The 18,874-nt window shown below is 44.6% G+C and overlaps 1 protein-coding gene across 2 annotated transcripts; it reads right to left on the bottom strand.

Annotated features, from left to right (window-relative positions):
* Positions 1–7,621: 7,621 nt before the first annotated feature.
* On the bottom strand, positions 7,622–9,939 carry MID1IP1 (MID1 interacting protein 1). 2 transcript variants are annotated; one of them, XM_081222089.1, is made up of 2 exons: positions 9,670–9,939; positions 7,622–9,403 (listed from the first exon to the last, which is right to left on the bottom strand). In XM_081222089.1, the coding sequence occupies exon 2, from the start codon at positions 9,136–9,138 to the stop codon at positions 8,587–8,589; it is 552 nt and encodes a 183-aa protein (XP_081078215.1). In that variant the 5' UTR covers positions 9,139–9,403; positions 9,670–9,939; the 3' UTR covers positions 7,622–8,586. The 2 variants fall into 2 exon arrangements, with proteins under 2 accessions (XP_081078215.1, XP_081078216.1); XM_081222090.1 differs by lacking the exon at positions 9,670–9,939 and adding an exon at positions 9,545–9,630.
* Positions 9,940–18,874: the final 8,935 nt, after the last annotated feature.

Below are 18,874 nucleotides of genomic sequence, written 5' to 3' on the forward strand. Positions count from 1 at the left end.
TGAAAAAGTATAAAATGTAATACTGCCCAGCAATAAAAAGGAATGAACTACTAACTTAGGCAGAAGTATGGGTGAACCTCAAAAATATGTTGGGTGAAAAAAGCCAGACCCTAGAGTACATACTGTAGGATTCAATTCATATGAAGATCAATAACAGGCAAAACTAATATATGGGGATAGAAATCAGAATAGTGGTTGCCTGGAGGGGTGGGGGGAGATGATCAGAAAGGAATATAAGGACATTTCTTAGGGTGATGAGAATGGTCTGTACCTTTATCGAGGTGTCAGTTACATGGGTGTATGCATTTGCCAAAACTTAACAAACTATACACTTAAGATCTATACATTTTATAGCATGTAATATGTCAATAAAAATGAAAATAATAATGAGATGGGGCCTGCAGAAATAAATGCTACACATAAAGATCCAAAAATATCTTCAGAAGGGAAAGAAGTGAGAATTTAAAAAAATAATTAAAGAGAGAGTGGATCTAAGATCTTAACGACAAAATATGTAATAAATAACGCCGCTATATTTGAACCAAGCCCTTTCAGTGCTACTTCAGTGGCAGCCCCATAAGTAGTGTCTGTTTATGCAGGGCTACTGTCAACAAGATTAGAGCTTAAAAGAAAAATAAAGTCTCTTTCACAAAAGAAGACTACAAGTACCATTCAGTCCTGTTTTCAACAAGTGGCTGTGTTTGAAATTCTCTATTTTAGCCAGCCCAAAAGCAATGAATGGATTAAGTGCCACAGGCTAGAGGCAGAGTGTTTTAGTGTCCTATTGCTTCCGTAACAAATTCCAACAAACTTGGTGACTTACAACAATGTAAACTTATTCTCTTACGGTTCTGGAAGTCAGAAGTCTATGATGGGTCTCGCTGGGCCAAAATCAAGGTGTTGGCAGGGCTGTATTCCTTCTGGAAATTTTAGGGAGAATCTGTTGCCCTGCCTTTTCCAGCTTATAGAGTCTGCCTACATCTTTTCGCTCACGGTGCTTTTCTCCATCTTCAAAGCCATCGAGGGCAAATCAAATCCTTGTCATGCTGCGTCACTCTGGCTCTTCTGCCTTCTACTTCCATTTTGAAAGACTCTTGTGATTACATTGGGCCCATCTGGATAATCAAGGATAATTTCTCCATCTGAAGGTCAGGTGATTAGCAACCTTAATTCCAGCTGCAGCCAACCTTAATCACCCCTTGCCACGTAGGCGATATATTCACAGGTTCCAAGGATTAGGACACAGACATCTTTGGGGGACCATTATTCTGCCTACCATGTCGAGCTTTAACAGAACTGTAAAATGTTACTTATAACATCTCTCTCATCATCCATCACTTCTAATCCTTCTATTCTCTACATCAGCCATCAGATGAATGTTTCCAAAGGTTCCGGATTTATTTTAAGCTGTTACTCAGGTACAGGCGATAAAATAGACCGTGTTTCATAGATTACATTCTACTTTCAATTGTTTTCACTTATTTCTACAATCTCCTGAAATTTGGAAAAAGGTCTCTGTTCCAATTATCTAATACTGTGTAACAAACCACCTAGTGGCTTAAAAGAATGAAAATATTTTGCACACAAGTCTAAAATTTGGGCAGTGCTCGATGGGGACAGCTTGTCTCTGCTCCACTTGGCATCAGCTAGAGTAGCTCCAAGGCTGGGGGCTAGAATCAACTGAAGGCTTGCTCACGTGTTTGGCAGTTTGATGCTAGCTGGTGGCTGGGACCTCAGTGAGGCTGTCAGCAGGAACACCTACATGTGACCTCTCCATGTGGCCTGGGCTTCCTCATAGCATTGCAGCTGGGTTCCAAGGATGAGTATCTCTTAAGAGACAGCCATGTATCTCATACAAGAGGAAGATGTATCACCCTTTATGGTCTGGCCTTGGAAGTGATGGTCACATTGATTTTGTCAAGGCAGCAACAAAGCCCCACCTAAATTCAAGGTGAGGAGACAGAGATTCTACCTCTTGATGGAAGAGCATTTAGGGCCAGAAATAACTTTGAAATCTCTTTTAGAAAATACAATTGGCCACAACTTCTCTGCCACTTTCCCATTTCTTCTTTTCATTTTAAGTCTCCTCTTTCTTCCATTGTATGTGTCTCCCTTATATAGTTGCCTTGTCCCTCACTCCTTCTATCTCAAAATCAGGTCAACCCTGAGTTGGCAAACAACAGTTTCATGAGGCGATGTAAGAAGACTATAGCATGTCCACAGAGGGACATCTAATTGCTGGAATCAGGGATTATTCAACCGCTTTGGACTGACAAAAATGGCAATTTCATATGCTTCAACCTAACATTTGCTGCCTGTCTAGGGAGAGGAAAATATACCACAACCTACTATCAGAAGAGAAATGATTACCTCCCCACTCCTCAGGTTTCCAATGGTGGGGAGGGTCCTGAGAGATACCTTGCACTTCTCCATCACTTCCCTTATCACATTGACCCAGGAATGGTGGAGTGACATCTGGTAAATTTGGAAAGGCAGGCGTGGCTTGGCTTTTCCACTTGGGGCCAAACTGGCTGCAGGTATCAGGCCTTTTCCTCTGCTCCCCAACCCACTAAAGGGAAAGGGCTGCTGGTTTCTGAGATTCCTCCTAGGCCCCAATAGCTGGGTTAAACATCTAAGTTTCTGGCACTTTCCCCTCAAACGTTTAAGCTATGAAAGCACTGTCAACAAGTATTTACCACAACAGAAATTAATTATACCCCCAAAGCATCCATGAGTTACAAGCTGCAATGTCAATCAGATGCCACAAAATACTACACCTTGTTTTGAATGACCAATGTACACTAACTACACTCCTTGCATTCTACACATAGTTTGGCTGCTAGGGGACATATGCATGTTCTTTCACAATGTATATGTTTCATTAAAAAAAAAACAGGGCTTCAAATTAACATCACATTGTGAACAACTAGAAAAACTTAAATACCTCTGTCAGAATTAACCATGTGGTACTTTCGTTTTCATCTTTCCTTGACTACCAAACAGGAAATCTCCTCAATTAGATGTATGCTAAGTAGAAAAAAATGCCATTATCCAAGGACACAGCAAGTCCTGTCAGGTATTTCAACATGGCGGAAGAGTAGTCAGATTTTAATTGGCCTTATTGAGCTCACCCACAAGCTACAACCTTCTTTACCTCAGCACTGTGGTATTCAAAAGGAAAAAAAAAAAACTACAAAGTTAGTTTCTACCTTTGAAAACATCAAATGAATCATGTTCAGTTTCATCCTGTTAACTGAATGCTTGTTGATAAAAGTGCACATATCAACACTAGTAAGATTGGGATTGAAAAATAAAATAGATTTGAGAAAACGCCCCACCTCCAAAATTGTTTATTTCCTCACTAAAATAAAGAGCTGGGCTCTATGTTTTGCTAGTATTTTCCCAGTCTCCTTGTCTACTGGGTTTGAAGGCACTTTGTCTGGACAGTTCAGAGTCAGAAAGTGACCTTTTATAACTCTGTTCTTAACTAAATGATAAGAACGTTCTCCAGTCAAAATTCTTACCAGTTTGGGATTATTGAAGTTGGACACACCAGCAGATATATTTTTAAAACTGCTAGGCAAAGCGTTCTGAAACAATAGACAAAGAAGTAATAAAATATAAGAAAAAGAATGGGGAGATACAAACATTTTCCTCTTAAAAATAGATAACGCCAAAACAGGAAGGGCCGATGAGATAGTTGTGGTTTTAGCAGGCTTTGTTTAGACAGATGCACAACTATTAGTTTTCTGCTTTAACCTGACCAAGACTTTTGATGCCAAAAAGAAAACAGCTAACTCAATAATAATAATAATTAATAATAATAATAATAAAAACAAGATGAAAGAACATTTGAGGAGGCGAAATCTTCATGGTTTTATGGAAGATGTATCCATTTAGGTCTTTACCATAATCACCACCTTTCCAGCACTGAATAGCAAGCAGCTGGAAAAGGCCTGTATACAGATGTGGTTTTCCTTTTCCTTAACCAATGGCACAAGGAGACTCATGAGAGATGTGGGAAATAGTGAGAAAAACCATGGAATCCTCGTTTGTCAATACTGGAAGAGGCCTTAAAGCTTGAACTGCTTTCACCTCTTATTTCCTTTCTGCAGGCTTTCAAAACGTTTGTTCACCCTGAAACCCAGGGAGGCCAAGACGGGAACCTCCAGCCTACATTCTACCCCCTTATCTTTCCACCCAAGTTCCATCCTTGGACAGCCCAGTTTGCATGGCCAAGTCTTGTCCACCAACCAAGCCTGTCCGCTATCGGGAGGATAAACTCAGGGCAAATGCCTATGAAATCCCTGGAATGGGCTCGGGGCCATCTGGACAGGGAACTCTGGGGAGCCAGGAACCCAAGTGTGGTCTAGAAGGAAGGGCACAAGCTCTGGGCATTCCCTTGGCTCTGAAGATTCCTTGCCCATGGGGAATTGCAAGGCCTTACAAAGAGTCAGTGTGGAGGCCCTCTAAAGTGGGGATCCCAGAGAAGGAGCCCTGGTTGCATGAGGCAAAGGACAGTACTGACTTCCAGATACTGAAATAGTTAACATTGGTCATAGACTATCATTATCTCCACCACTTATCAGAAAGTTCTACATAGTTTCAGATGAACTAACTGGAGGCCTAATATTTAGAGTAACTCAAGAACAACCTTCAAATTTTCTTGAGTTATTTTTTAAAAAATGAAACATGGCCTTGAAAGAAAAAAAAGTTTAAAAAATAATTTTAAGCTTAAATTATCTTGCTAATTAAAGCAACTTAGCCTTGATCAGAAACTACATAAAGTTTGAAATTTTAAAATGATTAATAATATTAATTTTTTAGACCAATCCAATAGTCCACGTTTAAATTTTTCATAAGCTTCTGATTCAGAATTTTTTGTCTGTTGGGGGTCAAAATTACCTCTAGAATTTTAAAGAAAACATTCTTTCTGTCATTATTTTGTTCAAAACTCTTCAAAATAAATCACCCAAGGATGTAATGATTGGTATAAATGTACTAGATGCCCCATAAAAAGATAATTACCTTTGAAAAAGAAAAAAGGTATATGAACTTTGAGCCCTCAGTCCACCAGAACTGTATCCAATTTGGAAACATCTGAGAACCACCGGAGTAAGGGGAGAAGGCGTGAGCGGGGAGGCGGTTGGAGAAGACGAGCCACTACCTCCCAAATGATTTTTGTTCAGCAATTAAAAGTGAGGCATATGCAAATGACAATAACTTTCATTTTTAAAAAACATTGTTAACAGTAGCCTACTTTTCAAGTTGGTACAAAGAAGGATAATCCCAGCAGCTGTGACATGCTAACAATGGGTTCAGGTTCAGAGCAAGAGTAAATCAGGCTAGACCACTAAGGAACACTGTGTAAATGTAAAACACGAAAAGCCCCATGTGCGCAAACCAGAAAGCTGTTTTTAGAGGCAAACGCAGGCCTTCTCAAAGGCTCTGGTGTGAGGTTTTGATGTAGAAAATTCTTACCAAACGTAAATATCTGGAGGGTAATCAACTCCAATCTAAGCTGTTCCTTTTTGTCCAGCTCATCTATCTCTGCCTTCCCTTGAGTCCCAAATTGCCATGGAGATGGGCACTAGCAGACAACCATGATCCCCGACAGCTCTTTGAAGGAGGGTCCACACAATTTTGCAACTTTTAAAATCTATGAAGTACTTTGAGCTTCCTCAGGAAAGACCTAAAAATATGAAGTCACTTATCACTTCACCTCAGAAGTTAAGCAAAGTTTTAAATGGCTTGAGAAGTTTTAACGGGTAAATCTGGTCAGGGATCTGACTTTGTATTGTTGCATAAACTGAACTTGAATAAAATAGTTATATCAGTGGAATAACACTGACTGGGCCCGGGAAACGCTACTGGTTCATGGAAAAATCCAACCCTCTTTTAACAGTGATCATCACTACTCCTAGGTCAGAATCACTATTTATATATAAAAACACTCTCACATGAATATTTTCAAAAAATAAAGTTAATAGCTTTATTTACCGTTCGGTTTTGCTATCAACATCTACCTTTCTGTATTCTATAGACAAGAATGTTCTGAAAACCTCGTGTTAACAGGTCATAAAATTCTTGCTATCACTTGCCCAAACTATGACTATTTGATTTTAATTCAGCTTCTTCCCTGAGACTTTGAGAAAGGAAATAGTTTACCTGTGGTTTCATGTATGTAATTGAAATTATGCTTTTAAAGTGAACATATTGTCTTAAACTTCATATATTCCTGGAGAAAGGCAAGGAGGGAGATAAAGATACAAGCCACGTTCAGAGAGCTGGAGAGAACCTGTAGTGCCCTTCAGTAGTACCTAAAGAAACTTCTAAGCATCAGACATTCTATACACCATCTCCTTTCACTCTCACTGCATCTCCAGGAAGTAAGCCTTGTAATTATTATGTCTAATTTCAAATGTGGCAACAAGCTTGGAGAGTTAAATTCTCGCAGTTAATATGTAATAACAAGAGGACTTGAACACACAACTTTCTGGCTCCAAGTCTTGGTGCTTCTACCACGTGGCTTCTGTAGTTTCCTTTCTTTGTATTTTTTGCTTGCACTTTGGGATTTTCAAGGGGATACAGGGCAAGAGGCCATACACCTTACTTCTGGTGCTGCCTAGCTTATCTTTATATATTAACTATTAACTTTCTCTGGGAGCACAGGCACCAGCCTTAACACTTCCCCATTTTTTCACTGCTGCTTAAAGCTGATAATAGGCTTGAGCTGCCCACAGCACTTTTTGCCTTTTTTTTAAACTGCAAAGTTATATGTATTTTAAATTCAAGCTCTATGAGCTTAGAGAATGTCTCATGACTTCAAAATCGAAAACTGAAGTCGATCCAACACTTATCCCCCCTAAACGAATCATGAAATAGAGAAAATACAGAACATTGTGTTTCACCTGTCCCACCGTCCCAGGAAAGCATCATAATGGCATCTAAGGAAGTGTTCCAAAGGGCCCTACTGCAGTCATGCTCAGATCTGCTGTCCACAGCGGCAGACTGGCTCCCTGGAAAACTGGAAGCATTGCTGGACACTGCTTAACAAAGCTTAGCACTTCACTGGGAACTAGTCAAAGAGGCCACAGCACATGTTATAACACATTTAAGTCTCTCCTAAGATTAACGCAAAAGACTTGTAAATAAAGACCTGCAAGATGTGTGCACTAGTATTAGCTGGTGTTTTCCTTCCGACTCTTTACTTCTCAGTAGCCAAGTGAAATTTCTGCCTTTAAAATAAGTTTCTAGGCCTCAAAATGCATAGGTCGTGCTTGAGTCTCTTAAAAGATTCAAAATGTTAACTAAGCACTCCAATAAGCTAGTCAAGTTGGTTGAAAACTGTAATCTATGTACCTTCCCAAATTCTTTGAATATTTATGAACTTTTTGTTGAGATGTATGTGCTTACCTTGGTACTGAATTAGAAATAAAAAGCTTGGTAGCTTCTTCCCAAACAAAACTGAACACTTACGGAGACGATTATCTACCACTTTGAAATACCAGAGAAAAATAAAATTGGTTTTTGCTAAAAAAAAAAAAAATCAATTAACTGTATTTTATTTAACTACTAAGCCATCCATTGGTGGATTAGAAAGCAACAAACTTTTGTCAAATTTCGTTAACACATTTGCTTTTTTTTATTTTTTAGAATATAGTCTACATCTGGATTAAAAAAGTTTTAAATAAATTTAAGACATATAACAACAGTGGAACCCTTCATCATTCTATGTACAACACGGATAGAATGTCAGTTGGTTCCATTTCGGGTAAGTCCACTTTCTCATAATAACGTTATTACTTTCACTGAGTGGCACGCTTCGTACGAGCTGGCAGAGTGCCAGCTTACACACTTGGGGGGGTGGCGTGAAATGGATGGGATAGGGGTACCACAGGACAACTCTACAGTGTAACAGAAAATCATTAATAAAGTAGTACCGGTTACCGACAGACAGTGCTGTTTGTGCGCTTATCACAATGGAATCGCCGAAGTTTCAGAGCGAGGAGATTGGAAATACTTAAGACGGGGCCACGGTTACAAAAAGAAATAGTGCAAACAGGAAAACTGATGCAACCCTAGCAGCGCTGCGGCCTCCACCAGCCCAACGGCAGGGCGGCGGGAGGCTGTGCGCCCGCCCCGCCTTCCCCAGCGCCCAGCTCCGGGCGGCGCTCCCAAATGTGGCAACCCAGCGCCGCGCCCTGGAATGGCCCTTTCTCGGCCCTTCTCCTCCGGAAAGAACAGAAAAGAAACTCCAGGAAAAGCACAGACTGAATGCAGGGCGTCAACTCAGTCCTATTCCCACCAAAGTAGAACACAACCCCCTCATTCCCCCTCCCCACCCCCGCGGGAGAGAGGGAAGTCCTTGAGCACTACCCCACCTCTTTTGCCACCGCTTTCCTCTCCTCTCCCCAAAGAAGCCCCCTCCTCCATGCAGCCCTGCCGGGTCCCCTGCACGTACGCAGCTCCCCAACTTTGCAGTTTGCCCATCGCGCCCTAGAGCCAGAAAGAAAATAGCTTTGAGGAAAGAGAGGGTGAGAGATGGGGCCGGGAAGGGTGCTGGGCAGTCGCGGGCGACCCGCCTCAGTGCCCCCAATTGCTGAAGCCGATCTCCTGCTTGTATCTATTAGTGAGGATGTTAGCTTTGCGAGTGAGTTTGGAGAGCACAGTGTGCAGCCCGCGCAGGTGGTAGTGGAACTGCTGTTCCAGGTCCTCCTCGCCGGCGTCCGCGCCCTCCAGGTGGCTCAGGTCCACCAGGATGTCCTTGGACTTCCAGGCGCTCCCCTCCTCGCTCCCCGCCGCCGCCGGGGGCTGCTGCAGGACCCCCCACTCGATGTCGTTGCGGATGGACTTGAGCAGCACGTAGTGGCTGTACATGTCCCGGGAGGGCGCGAAAAAGCTGCCGTTGCCGCTGCCCGCGCCGGGGGCCGGGGGCGTGCCCTCCTCCAGGCAGCCGCCACTGCCGCCTACCTCCACGCCGACGCCGTTGTCCAGCCCGGGCTCGGCCAGTGGCACGTCGCGCAGCAGGCTGGGCACCATCACAGTCTGGTCCATGTTGTTCACGGCGCCGATGAAGCGATTCATGGCGTTAAAGAGCGAGTGCTTCTGGTTGTAGGTGTCGCAAATCTGCATCATGGTGGCCGCGCGGGCGCCGAAGCACAGGGACGCAGGGGCACGGGATGGCCGGCCGGGGCGAAGGGCTGTACGCCTTTCACGCGCTCTCTGAGGCCCGCGCCGGGGGCCTAGCTACAGCCGGTGCGGCGGGATTCCCGGCTCCTCCTCCGCCCTCTCCAACTCTCGTCTAGATCGCAGCCCGGCCCTGCGGGAAGCACGACTTCTCCTGGCTCTGGCGTCCGGAAGCTCGCGATATCGGCGCGTGGTCTCTGGGTCGAGCCCTGGCCTGGTTGGGAGACGGGGACGAAAGAGCAGATTATTCACGCGGCTAGGGTGCCCGGCGCCCCCACCCGCGCGCACCTCCCTCCCTGGTTACAGCTTGTCTGGGACGGCTCCCGGGTGACTCCCAGCAGCCGGACGGTCCCACCTCCTCGCCCCCCGCCCAGGGCCGCGGAGAAAAGGAAGGGGTGCTCCCCACTCCCGTCTCCCTCCGCAAAAGCCTGAGTCCAAGCACCCACGCTGACGGGGCAGAGGTGGGGCGGGGGCACGCACTTCCTCCGGCGCCTCGAGATCCCCTGCTGCTGGGTAGCTCAGTGTTCCCGCTGCTGGCTGCTGCTGCCTGCGGACGCTGCTGCGGTCAGTGGCCGAACTGTGACTGCGGGCGGTGGTGGTGGCGTCGGCCCCCTACCCATCCCAGGTGCTCAATTTATAGAGCCCCGGAAAGGTGTCGCCGGCGCTCAGGGCCACCCGCCGTGTCTCCTCCTCCCGCCTCCCCCGTAGCGCGGAGATAAAAGGCCCGAGCTGGGGATGACCGCTAGTAACACTCCAGGCCCTTTCTACAGCGGGGGCGGGGCGCGCCGGGCCAGCCCCGCCTCTCGCCTGATACCCGGGCGGAGGGAGGGCGCAGTAGCAGGGCAGGGCAGGGCAGAGGAGGGACAGAACAGCCGCACCCAGCCATCGCCGAGTGCAGAGCAGGCCAGCTTGGGGGGGAGGGCCAGGCACAGTGCGGGTAAAGAAGGTGCCGGCGTCCGGTCCCGCAAGAGGGCGGGCTGGAGTGCGGGGGGATGGGTGCGCCTTGCTCACGCTCCCAGGGTGGGATGACCGAAGTGCAGGCGCCCAGGTTGTAAAGTGAGGCCCCCAACCCCGCATCTATGCTGGCAGTGGCCCGGAAACTACCGATCCGGTTTATTAATAGCCGTCGGGGAAGAGGGACCCGCAGCAGCAGCAACTCCATCCCAAGACTCTTACGTAAGAAGGGTGACTGGGCATGCCGGGTGCACGTGGACGCGTGGTGCTCCTGCCGTGGCCCTGGCCTTGGCCAGCTGCTGGGGGAGGGGGACCTCGGAGGCTTTTGCCTCCCTGCTGGCGAGGTCTTTCCCAATATTTCCTGTAACAGCCTTTGCCAGGGATGAAGAGCGACCCACCATCGGATCTGCACATTTTTCCAAGAGATCAGATGTGGCAGTGCGGTGAAGCAGACAAATTCCTGACTTTTGTCCAAGTCCCGCTACTCAGAGATCCCGGGCCCCAGGCCGCGTGGCCTTTTGGCTGCCAAAGGGCCAGGAGAGAGTGACAGTAGGTAGGTCCGGTGTTGGGTGTCTTTCATCATTTAACAGAAAAGGGGGGAGGTGTCCAATATTTTTTTAGGAGGGGAGTTTGAAATGTACCTTTCCAAAAATAGTTCTTAAAACGCAAGGTCATTTAATAGGGCCTAAACTAGGTACCAAATCGCTGGATTTAACTTTTAAGAGCCTTGCACCTTCAATTTCACTTTGAGACGCCAAACCACAGCCTGTTTTCATTTTTGTTTCACCATCTCAATCCCCATGCCATGTCTGTCCTTCATACACCAGTCTTCTCCAACAGTCCTACAGATAATTCAAGAAGACTCAGGTTTCTAATTTTGAATCTCTTTTCTCTAAAACCTTTCAGGAGTACTTTTAGTACACTGTTTTTTCACAGGACAAAAAGTGCCAAAAGGGAGAAGCACATAATAAGAGGTTTATTTTTTCCCTGTTTCTTTCACCTTAATAATATATATTTAATTTTTTCCCACAGCAAACCATCTTCCTAATTGTCTTTTGAATGAAACTGTGACTTGGTGTGACAAGGGCTGGACAGGAGTCAGTGACTTCTGGAGACAGAGCTCAGCCTGGGGAGCCCCCTTCCCAGGGCTTATTAGCTCTGCCAGATCATAGCCCTTGTTTTCTTATCTAGAAAAACTGGAATCATGTTTACCTGCTCAACCTATCAGGGGCTTTGGGAGAATCAATGGAAAGGAAAATATAGAGCAAAAAAAGCATTATATAAATTTCAAGCATTAAAATAATCTCACCCCCCTCTTTACACACATGGAGACTTGCAAACTTTTCCGGCCCCAGTTTCCTTATCAATAAAATGGAGCTTCTCCCGTGGGCTGTGCCAGATTTGGGGTGAATAAGATAATAGATGTACAAATTATTATGTAAATACAAAGTACTTTACAAAGATGAAATTGTACTTTATGTAGGATCTTATCATAGTCTAAAGGTGTTTATGTGAAGAGTCAGAAACCTTAAACTGTGGAAATGGTCTATGATGATCCACAGACCCTTCCCCGCATTGCTTAAGCAACCGGCAAATACAAAATAGTCCAGCTTGATTTTAAGCCCTTATGTGCAATGACATACAAAAAACATTGCAAGAAGTAATCTCGAAAAAAACCACACACACATCCAGTTTCCAACAACTGATTCTCTATAAATTAAAACGTATTTTGTCTCCCATGACAGACCCTCTGGATATTTTAAGTCCGTATACCTCTGATGAAAACTTAGTATTCAAATCTGAGTTACTAAATGCCGGGATCCTGCCTCTTTTCTTCCCAGTTTCAGCAAAGTGTGATAATGACTCGCAGAAAACGGAAATTCAAGTGATCTAGCAAAGGGATCCCAGCAAAAAATGCCCAGCTTAGGAGAAAGCCCCTAATGCCTTCTTTTTGGCCTCCACTCCTCCCCGGTCTGTTTCCTTCCTTCTTCTGGTGTCGAGGTCACTCTCCATCCCCCAGTTTCTTGACTCTTGTTCTTTCACATTTCTTAAACACTATAAGAGAAAGATGGCTCATGCACCTGCCTGCAAAACTTCCCAAACCGGGCCTTCTCGGCTCCCGCAGGGCCAGAAGAACAACTCACGCCCACCCGGGTAACTCCTGAACGGAAAGGTCCGGAGCCAGAGCTCCCGGCCCTTGGAATCACCCCACCACCGCCCCTCCGGCTTCAGCCAATCAGGTGCCGTCAAGGAATATTATGCAAATAAGCCTTCGTGCCCCAGCCAGTCAGGAGCCACGGCCCCCTCCCCCCAGCGTCCTCTTTCACCCCAGCCGAGCCGAAGTGGCGGCGGCGTCTCTGGCAACCGGAGCGCCTCCAATTTTCCCCTCCACTTGCGCCTGGAAAAAAAAATTAAAATGGTTCCTTGGGGTCACCTGGGAGGGGAGCAGGCGGATCTGGCCCGGCCGGAGGCGAAGAACCTCTGCGGTTGCCCTAGGCGCGTTCCCAGTTGCAATCCGGAACAGGCTGGAGATGCTGAGCAACCTGCCGAGGCCTCATTTTGCCTGTGGAAAACAGAAGTCGTCTGGTGAGCAAACGACTTTTGAGTACTTTCTGCAGGCCAGCAGGCTCCAGGCCTCTGGTCTCTGCTTCCTCCCCAATACGCTAAATTCTCAGTAAAAGCTTTGTCTGGAGTCTGGCACCCACCCCACTTCTTGGTCCACAGCTCCAACTCTGGAGCTCAGTTCAGATTCTTAATTCCCACATTTACCTTCTTACTTCAGCAACCATAACATCACGTTTTGTTGGTCCATCTCCCAAAAAGCGTTCACAAATGACCCCTTCTGTGTCCTTTGGATAGTTCCGGGAAAGATGGCGTTTAAAGTAACCAGAAATTCATAAACAAAATACAGAACAACAGTAAACTGGTCAAAGAAGGCACATTGGAGAAATAAGAGATTTGGCCTAGAGCTGGTGGGAGGGTGGTATCCTTGAAAAGCTAGAAACCAGCCCAACTCAAGATAGTGGAGACTGGATTACTTTGAGGTAGAAATTAGAAGGAACCACTTCATGCTAAGTGTCGTAGAAATATGACAATCAGACTGTCTTGTTAAAGGCCATGTAGTCCAGCCATCCACTTGTGCTGAAATTGCTCACAACATCCCCACCAAGTGGTCACCCTGGCCCACATTCTTGTAATTTCCATCTTCTAGGTTAGTTCTCCCATCTTGGAGCCCTCTGGGAGGCCATGCAGCACACCGTCAGATACCAATAGATAGGGTCTCCAATCCACTGTTTTTCAAGCCAGCTATTCCAAGTTCCTGCAGCAGTTTTTCGTGGTCTCTCTGGAGTTGCTCATCCATCCTGCTCACCGTCTCTGGAAGTAGCTCCACTTTGCTTGTAATTGTGACACCTGGAATTCATTCAAGCACCATTTTTTCTAGGACAGAATGGAGTGGCGTGGCCACCTATTTTACTGTAAATGGTAACTTTTCTAGGTCATATTGATTGCACACCAGTGCTTGGAACTTAGACATGTTAACACATTTTAACTTCACAACAACCCTGAGAAGGAAGTAAGGATCACAGAGTTTAAGTAGCCAAAGTAGCAGAACTGGGATTTGACCTAGTTTGCTGATGCCAGAACTTCCTTCTACTACCCAACAAATATCTATTTCTTACAATGCTGCCTACTGTTTAAATGGACTTCTTTTAACTGCTACGTCCATATGCAGCTGGTTAACAAAATTCTATGTATCCCGTTCTTTTTTTTTTTAATTGCAGTATAGTTGATTTACAATGTTGTGTTAGTTTCAGGTGTATGCAAAGTGATTCAGTTATACATGTATATATGTTCCTTTTCAGGTTCTTTTCCCTTATAGGTTATTACAAAATATTGAGTAGAGTTCCCTGTGCTATACAGTAGGTCTTTGTTGGTTATCTGTTTTATATATAGTAGTATGTATCTGTTAACTCCAAACTTCTAATTTATCCCTCCTCCCCCCTTTCCCCTTTGGTAACCATAAATTTGTTTTCTATGTCTGTGGGACTATTTCTGTTTTGTAAATAAGTTCATTTGTATCATTTGTTTTTTAGATTCCACATATAAGCGATATCGTAAGATATTTGTCTTTCTCTGGCTAACTTCACTTAGTATGATAATCTCTGGGTCCATCCATGTTGCTGCAAATGGCATTATTTCATTCTTTTTTTAATGGCTGAGTAATATTCCATCATATATATATATATATATACCACATCGTCTTTACCATTCATCTGCCAACGGATGTTTAGGTTGCTTCCATGTCTTGGCTATTGTCAATAGTGCTGCAATGAACATTGGGGTGCATGTATCTTTTCAAATTATGGTTTCCTCTGCTTATATGCCCAGGAGTGGGATTGCTGGATCATATGGTAGTTCTATTTTTAGTTTTTTAAGGAACCTCCATACTGTTCTCCATAGTGGCTGTACCAGTTTACATTCCCACCAACAGTGTAAAAGGGTTTCTGTTTTCCACATCCTCTCCAGCATTTATTATTTGTAGACTTTTTGATGATGGCCATTCTGACTAGTGTGAGCTGATACCTCATTGTAGTTTTGATTTGCATTTCTCTAATAATTAGCGATGTTGAGCCTTTTTTCATGTGCCTGTTAGCCATCTGTATGTCTTCTTTGGAGAAATGTCTGTTTAGATCTTCTGCCCATTTTTTGATTGGGTTGTTTGTTTTTTTGATATTGAGCTATATGAGTTGTTTGTATATTTTGGAAATTAATCCCTTGTCGGTCACATTGTTTGCAAATATTATCTCCCATCCTATAGGTTGTCTTTTCGCTTTGTTTATCGTTTCCTTTGCCGTACAAAAGCTTTTAAGTTTAATTAGGTCCCATTTGTTTATTTTTGTTTTTATTTCCATTACTCTAGGAGACGGATCCAAAAAGATATTGCTGCAATTTATGTCAGAGTGTTCTGCCTATGTTTTCCTCTAGGAGTTTTGTAGTATCCGGTCTTACTTTTAGGTCTTTAACCCCTTTTGAGTTTTTGTATATGGTGTTAGAGAATGTTCTAATTTCATTCTTTTACATGTAGTTGTCCAGTTCTCTGTATCCCATTCTTGACCAGGGTAGATCTTTTTGGACCAAAGTACAGAACTTTTAATTTATCTTACTTAAACTTTATCTCATTAGATTTAGCCCATTACTTCAGCCTGTTTCAATATTTTAGGTCCTAATTCGGTGCTCTAATGTATTTGGGTCTTACCCATACATTTGATAACTATCCTACATATTCATCCAAGTTATTGATAATTTACAGGCAGCACTGGCTGGGCAAAGGGCAAAGTACTTTGGAACATTTGGAAAGCTTCTTCAGCTTGATGTCAGCCCATTAATTAGCATCTTTTATTAATTAATTAATTTAGCACCTTTTGGCGTATGTTGTTTCAGCCAGCTATGAATCATGTTAATTGTATAATCATCTAGCCTATATTTTTCTTCTTGACCACAGAATATTATGAGAGGCCTTGCTAAATGCCTTGCTAGAGTCCCAAGTTAATGGCCAGTTTTTCTTTTATGGAATCGGGAAGAAGGGCATTTTTGTCATCTGCCATGGAGGAGCCACTGTCACATGATACAAAAATGCAGAAATCGCATCATAATATTCCAAGTTAAAATTGTAGGGGGTGGTATTTAATCTCAATGTAATCGTCATTATAGGAAACACCCTCATGGAGATTTAGTTGGGAGAAGATAGGAAGATGCTAAAACCTGGGAACATGGCAGTAATGAGTCTGCTGGCCTCCAACCTTAGGCTTTCAGGTTCTGGCATGTCTGAGTATGTTGTGGTTAGCATTTTGTCCCAATCTTATTTTTTAAAAGCCTCTTTATTATTTTTTTGACTTTTTACTTTATACTGGAGTATAACCGATTAACAATGTTGTGATAGTTTCAGGTGTACAGCAAAGCGACTCAGCCATACATATGCATGTATCCATTCTCCCCCAAACTCCTCTCCCATCCAGGCTGCCACATGACATTGAACAGAGTTCCCTGTAAAATACAGTAGGTCCTTGTTGGTTATCCTTTTTAAATATAGCAGTGTGTACATGTCAATCCCAAACTCCCTAACTATCCCTTCCCTCCACCCTTCCCTCCCCACCCCCCATAACCATAAGATCATTCTCTAAGTCTGTGAGACTCTTTCTATCTTGTAAATACGTTCATCTGTATCATTTCTTTTTAGATTCCGCATATAAGCGATATCATATGATATTTCTCTTTGTTTTACAATTAGTAGAAATTTGGAAACAAATTCATGTGTACACCATTAATAAGCGACTTTGTCATAATTATCATGGTTATAATTGTCATTTTGTTCCTGGAAGAATATTAGACAGGGAAACGTTTTCCATCTTTAAGACACAGAACGTCTCGTGTAATTTCATTTTGTGCCAACTGGGTGATTGCTTGGCTGGAAGTAGAAAGTGTTTGTGGCACAGAGTTCAGTCAGCAATATTTATCAAAAATGTTTATTTGGGGGCTTCCCTGGTGGCGCAGTGGTTGAGAGTCCGCCTGCCGATGCAGGGGACACGGGTTCGTGCCCCAGTCTGGGAGGATCCCACATGCCGTGGAGCGGCTGGGCCCGTGAGCCATGGCCACTGGGCCTGCGGGTCCGGAGCCTGTGCTCCACAATGGGAGAGGCCGCAACGGTGAGAGGCCCGCGTACCACAAAAAAAAAAAAAAAAAAAAGAATCCAATTTTAAACATGTTAATTTCAAGATACATATTATACATCAAGCAGAGACACTGCATAGGTGGTCCGATATCAGCGTTGAATCATAGTGTTTTTTGTTTTTGTTTTTTTGTTTGTTTTGTTATTTTTGTGGTACGCGGGCCTCTCACTGTTGTGGCCTCCCCCGTTGCGGAGCACAGGCTCTGGACGTGCAGGCTCAGGGTGCGCAGGCTCAGTGGCCATGGCTCACGGGCCCAGCAGCTCCGCGGCATGTGGGATCTTCCTGGACCGGGGCACGAACCCGTGTCCCCTGCATCGGCAGGTGGACTCTCAACCACTGCGCCACCAGGGAAGTCCCATAGTGTTTTTTAAATGCTGCCCCAAATTCTAGTTTTCATAAGAGTGCAATGGATCAAAAAGGTTTTGATTATAACAAATCCACCACCAACAGCCACACCATCTCTCTTGTTCCCTTCACGGGCTACCTTCTCCAGAGTTGCCTAAGCATCTCTGTCACCTCCTTTTCACTCCTCAACCCACTCCACTCTGGCCTCCAGAGCCATCACTCAACAGAAATTGCTTTTGCTAGTGCTACTAGTCACTGTCCATGGTGCAAATCAAGTTTTCAGTTCTCCTGCTACTTGATGTCAGCACTTGACACTGCCAACCACATCCTCATTGGGCTGTGCTCTTTCCTCAGCTTCTATGTTTTCCTCCTTTCTCTCTTGCTTAGTCTCCATTGCTAGTTTATCCTTCTCTACCCAGTCTTTAAATGTTGGAGTTCATAAGGACTCCCTCTTAGACCCTGTTCTCTTCTCCCCTTGTTCTTTTGCCCTGGGCAGTGCCATGGTGTCACATGTCATCCATATGTGGTTGACTCAAAAATATGTGTCTCGGGGCTTCCCTGGTGGCGCAGAGGTTAAGAATCTGCCTGCCAGTGCAGAGGACACGGGTTTGAGCCCTGGTCCGGGAGGATCTCACATGCCGCGGAGCAACCGAGCCTGTGTGCCACAGCTACTGAGCCTGCGCTCTAGAGCCCGTGCTCCTCAAAGAGAGAGGCCACCACAGTGAGAGGCCCGCGCACCACAACGAAGGGTAGCCCCCGCTCGCCACAACTAGAGAAAGCCCCCGTGCAGCAACAAAGACACAACTCAGCCAGAAATAAATAAATTAAATAAGTAAAGTTTTAAAAAATGTGTCTCTAGCCGAGACCCCTCTTCTTAGCCTCTGACCCATATGTTCACCCCATTTCTCCACAGCCATGCCTCCCAGGCATCTCAAAGTCAACATGTCCAAAACCATACTTTCACCACTGCCAAGCCTGCTTCCCTTCAGTATCACGTTTCTCATGAAATGGCACCATTATCCAGCCAGTTAGTTATATATGCCAGAAACTTGGAAGTCACCCTGGACATCTTTCTCTTCTTCATCCTTCACATCCAATTAGTCACAAAATCCTAAACATATCTCAGATCTGCTACCTTCAGCTCTCTTGCTTTGTGTTTGGCTGGCTCATTCTTGTCTTTCCGATCTAGACTCAAGGGTCTTCTCTAATCACCCTACCTAAGACAAATCTCTCTCGGCTGCTCCATATCCCAGCCCTGTGGAGCTGCTCCTCTGAGCACTGGGACGCTAGCAACAGCTGGCAGGACCCCTCTACAAAGGTCTGAGCAGCAACTTCTTGGAGCCTCTTGTCTGACCTCTTAGGTTTGAGTAATGCCAACCTCTCCTTTCTTGTACCCCCAACCTTATGAGTGGCAGCTGCTTCTTACAGCTATTATCTCTGCACTGCCTCAATTTTGCCTTTTTGTTCTTTCAGCCCTCCACCACCTGTGTAATTAAATTCCAATATTAAAACCTCTCTGTTAAAATACCTAGGGCAGTTTCTGTTTTCTCGGATGGGCCTTACTGACACAACAACTTTGGTTATGAGTCCATTTGGGTTTTTTTAATCTTTTCTTAAGTCATTTTTAATACTTTTTATCTGCCTGGAAAATTATCCAT

The sequence above is a fragment of the Mesoplodon bidens genome (genome assembly GCF_964165515.1).
Source record: "Mesoplodon bidens genome assembly, chromosome: X".
Classification (NCBI taxonomy): Eukaryota; Metazoa; Chordata; class Mammalia; order Artiodactyla; family Ziphiidae; genus Mesoplodon; species Mesoplodon bidens.